Source organism: Callithrix jacchus, chromosome 13, assembly GCF_049354715.1.
Source record: "Callithrix jacchus isolate 240 chromosome 13, calJac240_pri, whole genome shotgun sequence".
Lineage (NCBI taxonomy): Eukaryota > Metazoa > Chordata > Mammalia > Primates > Cebidae > Callithrix > Callithrix jacchus.
In genome coordinates, this window is record NC_133514.1 from 12,931,758 (window position 1) to 12,937,757 (window position 6,000).

The following is a 6,000-nucleotide window of genomic DNA, read 5'->3' on the forward strand; positions in this document are numbered from 1 at the left end:
TGCTGCCTTCTCCTTCTCCCTTGAGAGGGCTCTGCCAAGTCCCACAGTCCAGGGTATCTTGCTGTCACTGGCATTTTCCTGGGAGCTCAGACAGCTGAGGCTTAGGAAGCAGCTTTGTCACCAGGGAAGGGCATGGCGCCAGCAGCTAGGGTCCCAGACTACTGAACACAGTGCTTGGACATGCCCTCAAAAAGCTTAGGCAGGTTGTAGAAATTCTGTTCTATTTGGCATGAGATTCTGCATGTTTGGGTCTCAAGTATGTAAAACTATTGCTAGCGTAGGCCCTATGACTAGTCTGAAGAATTGTGTTGAGGCATGTCAGTTTCTGGAATGTTCGGTCGAGTCTGGGAGGTGTCGTTGGTAGGTCCCACAGCTGTAGTCCGCTCACCTCCATCTGTCTTTTCTTCTGGAGCAGCACGGCTTCAGTGATATTAAGGTGGAGGACACAGCCAAGGGCCATATCGTCCTGCTCCAGGAAGCTGAGACGCTCATCCAGATTGAAGAAGACTCGACCCATATCATCTGCGACAATGACGAGATGCTCAGAGTGAGACTGCGGGACCTCGTCCTCAAATTCTTACAGAAGTTCTGAGTGGGCCGTGCGCCACCTCCCTGAAATCCTGCAGGCCCTCACTAGCCGCCTGAGGAGCAGCATGAGAGGCTGTTCACCGTGTCTCTGGTGTCCTCTGGCTTGAGGAGTAAAGCGGCGGCTCTGGAGGGAAAGGGTCTGGACTGTGACCGGGATTCCCAGCACTGTTTCAGGCAAGAACTTTCCACTTCAGGCTCATTTTCTTCTCGACTCTGGCTCTCCTGAGGAGCTGAGGGGTGGCAGAAGGGGACAGAAGCAGTTTTCCAAGAGTCTCATGGTGGCCAGGGAGGCAGAGAAGACCAGCTGGCTGTCTCCCATGGCCTGTTTCTCATGGGTCCCAGGCCTCGGGCAGGAGCTGACTTTGGTTTACTTGCCTACAGTGCTGCGCCTAAAAAGATGATCCCAAACATGCAGTGAAGTGAACCCATCGACCCGCCTTTTCTACTGTGAGTCCATTTGTTAATAAAAACTTATTTTTGTAAAATCAGCTGTCCTCTGTTGAACCTACAATCTGTACATTAATAGCTAAAAAATACGAAAATATACAGAACAGCATGAACTCAGAAACCACCACAGCAAATTCAAGCGTGATGTATGTAAGTTGTACTGTTTACAAAAGCATAGATCTGTCTCTCCTTAAATTGCATGAGGAGGTGCTCACCTTTAAGCTGGGTCTGCACAGAAGGGTATCCAGGTCAGCACCCAGCCTCAGGCTCCACCCGCGCCGCCTGTCCCTCACATCCTCAGTCTCTGCATTCCACCGAGCATTGCTCACGACTACCCACAGAGCCACTGGCTGTATGAAGGTTTCAGACAGAAGTAACCTCACAAGAGATGGCTGCTTGTGAAATGTATAAAACCAATAGGTACCACAGCAGACAGCATGAGCTGTGGCACCCATGCCAACTTTGCCGGTATTACGAACAAGACTTAGCCCTGGCGGGCCATGCTAGGAGGTATGCCTGGGGCAGGCTCTGTTCTTACCATCTCGTTGGAGTGAGTGAAATTCAGTCAGAAGTCAGTCCTCCAACTCGGGTAACAGCTAAACAGCACACAGGGATTCATCAGCCAATGAACACACAACATGAAGGGCTGCAGAACCGACTGCCCCGGCTACAGAGCATGACCACGTCTTGGAATGATCACATCCATGGGAGTGAGTGCTCCACGTTTGCCATCTCCAACCTAGCCAAACTCGGGCTCCGGAACGCTTAAGCAGGTTTCCGTTTTTGAAGGTTTCGGTCCATTCCAGTCAACGGACAGGCTACAGAATAAATGAGAGGCTTCCAGCCGTGGGGCAGGACTGACGTTATGAGAGATGAATGCCGTGACTGGGAGCGTTTCGTTTTGAGAACTGTAAATGGGCATCTCAAGTAGGCATACTTCCAAGAGAACCTTTGAGACAATCAACTGAAATTAAATTGTAAAAACATCTGAAATGCAAAAATAGTGTCAGCTAGAGCTCAGGAGAAACCAGAAATGGTTATTTCATTTAAATGCCCTAACAGTGCTATCTAGGAATGATGGGATAGGTCAAGCCCGGTGCTGGGGGCTGCGAAAGAGGTGAGCAGTAGGAACAAGTGAGTTGGTGGACACCAGAGGAGCAGGGTGAAACTGGAGGTTTTCATCATGTCATCACCACCCACTTAGTGGCAGAAGTCAAAGGCAGGAAGCAGCAGACTCACACTTTAGAGCAGAGAGAGAATCCAGAGCCAGACTTTCCAGGTATGAGGAGCACAGTTATGAATAACTCTGCCTAAAGTTCAGGTGTGTAGATCCCATGCCAGTGTGGTTAGTAGAGACTCAAAAGTTAAGTGGCACAAGTGGCCTGGCTCTGAGATGCAGCCCACTGACACTGACCAATACTGACTAACCTAGTAACACCGACCTGGAGAAGACTGACATCCAGCAAAATTTCTACGCAAAACCAGTGGAATCCTAGTGATAATTGAAAAAAACTTAAAAAATAGTGCAAACACCTCGTATTATTTCAGTCTTAGTACAGACTGATATATTAGGTATCTAGTGTTGCACAAGTTACCCCAAAACATAGTGGCTTAAAACAGCAGATGTTTCTCATCTCACGGTTTCTATGTTCGGGAATCTGGCGTGCTGTGGCGTGGCATGCCGTGGTGTGCCATCGTGTGGTGTGGTATGGCGTGCTGTGCTGTGGTGTGTGATGTTGTGTGGCGTGGCGTGCCGTGCTGTGGTGTGGCATGGTGTGCCGTGGTGTGCCTTAGCTGGACGACCCGGCTCAGGGTCTCCTCCCCACACGGCTGCAGTCAAGGCATTGGGTAAGGGAAACAGGTTACATAACTTTCCCCAGAACAGCCAGTGAGTGGCTTCTGCCTTACCCCAACACCATGGGTGAGTATCAGGTCAGCAGCTGGCCAGGAAAAGGAAACCTGCCTTTTCAAGTCATATCTGATCCCTGGAGCGCTTGAAGCTTTTAGCCCTCACAGTTGTCTAAGGCATTTCCAAACTGTACGGAAGTATCAACAGAAACGAGTGAAGACACCTTTAAACCTGCAGGATGACGCATTAACAAGAGCCAAGCCATCAGTGGGAAGGAAAGGAGGACACTTTTCCTCCGACCCTGAGTCCAAGGGGAGAAAGGAATGCTCTCTTGACACTTTATGCCATCTATAAGAAGGTAGACAGCACTTACCTTTCTTCAAATGCACTGCAGTGGGACGACACATCAATAGCAGTAGTCTAGAACCTAAAATAGAATGGAAATAACCAATGACACTTCTGGAGGAAGTCACAGGTAAATCCTGGAGACCAGCAGTGCTGAGCAGAGCTGGAGGGCCAGTCTCCATCAGGAGCTGATCTGAAGTCAAATGCCAGAGTCAACTACTCTGAGGCAGTCTATTATGGGTTTTAATCATTTAACCATAAAACATTATATACATTAAATGTAAATGAGTCATAGGACCACAGATCTTTGAAAGGGGTATAAACTCCCATCTCATTAGTCATAATATTCCTTGCTTCTCTTACGTTGGTATTGGAGGCCACTGAAAAACATGTGCGTAGTCCCTGTGTAATGATGCTTGTGTTAGCAGGATTTACCCTTTACCTTTCTCTACAATAAAAATTCCTAACTCATGTATAAGCCTCCCTGATGTAGTTGTCAATCAGTAAAAATCGACTTAATTCTCATAATATATGATAAATTCTGAGTTACCAAACACATTAGCAACTAAAATAAGTTTGCCAACATTTTGTTAGCAAAAATTATCCAGTAGAAGTTTTAGTAACTACTTACAATTGTTCCACATGCTTTGGAAATAATGGACTTCATTTCACAAAGCCTTTCCCAGTCATCAGTGAGTATCAGTTGGCACCTGCTGGTATATTCAGTGTGTGGTGCTGTCTCTCACGGCTTGAGCTCACCATCACAGACGAGTTTCTCCCAGACTTACAGCTAGAGAGAAGCACATTTCCAGGACCATGAGCACCCTGGGGGCAAGGTCTGTTTCTTCCACCTTGTCCCACAGCATGAAGCTTGGGGGAAGAAGGGAAGGGAAGAACATTTCAGAAATACTTAGGAATTACAGGCCAAAACATTTCCTGCGGGTCAGTTTTAACTGCAGTGTTCTAAACATGGAACCCTGCATATAAGTGTAAAAACCCCTATCATTCAGCCCATGCTTTAAAACAGCTACTTGATTCAGTGGGCAGCTTCCTGATGAGATGGATCGGAGGTTGGTAACTGTGGCCGACAGGCCACATCTGGCCCACAAGCAGAGCTGGTGGGAAAAAGGTGCAACAGAAATCACACGTGGCCTACAGAGTCTAAAACATTAACTAACCCTATACAGAAAAAGTGTGTCAGTCCCTGCTCAAGTGTTTTGTGTTGAAACATTTTGTAGTACTTATTCAAGTCAAGGTTAAATAATGGAATGGCTGTGTAACAGCTCCCCTCGGAACTGACTCTCCTAAAGGTAAACTATAAACTCGAGATGGAAGTAGGTAGATAGACCAACAACCTACCACAAAAAACGATTCCATTAGCACAGAGATCTTATCACCCTTCTCGTAATAATTAAAATGATTTGACAAAAAATAGTAAATTCATAGATGACATGAACACTATCAAAAACTGTGACCTGATACTTTTTAGAGTGCTTACTCTCCCTCAGCAGAACGTTGACTATGAAAACCATATGCTGGGTGATAAATCTCATTACATCTAAAAGGACTGAATGCATACAGAAGACCTTCTCTTACCACAGTGAAATTAAATCCACTCAACAAAATATTTTAGAAAACCACGAATATTTAGAAATTAAACACTTCTAAAATAGCTCTTGGATCAAAGATGACATCACAAAAAGAATTGGAAAAATATTTTGAACTGCATAAAATTAAACCTCAAAATTTATAGAATACTGCCACGGTAGTGCTTAAAAGTCATCTTATACCTTTAAATGCTTACAGAAAAGAAGAAAAGCCTAAAATTGACCTAAATTTTTCTTAGATGACTATAAAAAGAGCCAAGTAGACCCCAAAGAAAGTGGAGGAAAGAGGTCGGGCGCACTGGCTCAGGCCTGTAATCCCAACACTTTGGGAGGCCAGTGCAGGCGGATCATGAGGTCAGCAGTTCAACACCAGCCTGGACAAACTGGTGAAACCCTGACTCTACTAAAAATACAAAAATTAGCTGGGCATGGTGGCACACACCTTTATTCCCAGCTACTCAGGAGGCTGAGGCAGGAGAACTGCTTGAACCCAGGAGGCAGAGGTTGCAGTGAGCTGAGACTGCCCCACTGCACTCCAACCTGGCCAACAGAGTGAGACTGTCTCAAAAAAAAAAAAAAGTAGAGGAAAGAAATGATAAAAATAAGAATAAATGAACAAAACAGAATAGAGAAAACTAACAAACCCAAAAGCTGGCTTTTGAAAAGATCAGCAGAACTGATACACACTTCATTAGATTAATCAAGGACAGACGGGACATATTTCCCATATGGGCAGGGAAAAAACTTTGGTTGTCACTACAGATCCTATGGACATGAAGACAACCAATCAGAGATGAAAAGGGGGCTATTACTGAAGAGCCTTCAATTATTAAAGGGATAAAAAGAATATCAACAACTTATGCCAACAAATTTACCACCACAGATAAAATGGAAAATTTCCTTTGAAGACAAATAGACAAAGCTCATTCAATAAGAAAAAGAACTTGATACTCACTTAAGTATTATCTTCTCACAAGGGAAACTCTAGGCCTAGATGGTTTCCCTGGGAAACTGTATCAAACATTTAAGGCGGAAATAACACCAATCTTGTCCGACCTCTATCAAAAAGAAGAAGAGGGAATACTTCCAATCCCTTTTAAGGGGCCGGCATCACTCTAATACCAAAACCTTACGAAGTCATTGCTGAAAAGGAAAATCAGAGGC

General features: G+C 45.2%; 1 protein-coding gene across 5 annotated transcripts in view; it reads left to right on the forward strand.

Annotated features, from left to right (window-relative positions):
- Nucleotides 1-1,073, forward strand: part of INTS9 (integrator complex subunit 9) — a 124,401-nt gene extending 123,328 nt beyond the window's left edge. For all 5 annotated transcript variants that reach the window (XM_035269627.3, XM_002756798.7, XM_035269626.3 and 2 more), the window contains one exon: nucleotides 416-1,073. In XM_035269627.3, coding sequence (XP_035125518.1) covers nucleotides 416-592 — 177 coding nt within the window. In that variant the 3' untranslated portion in view covers nucleotides 593-1,073. The remainder of the gene's footprint in view (nucleotides 1-415) is intronic.
- Nucleotides 1,074-6,000: the final 4,927 nt, after the last annotated feature.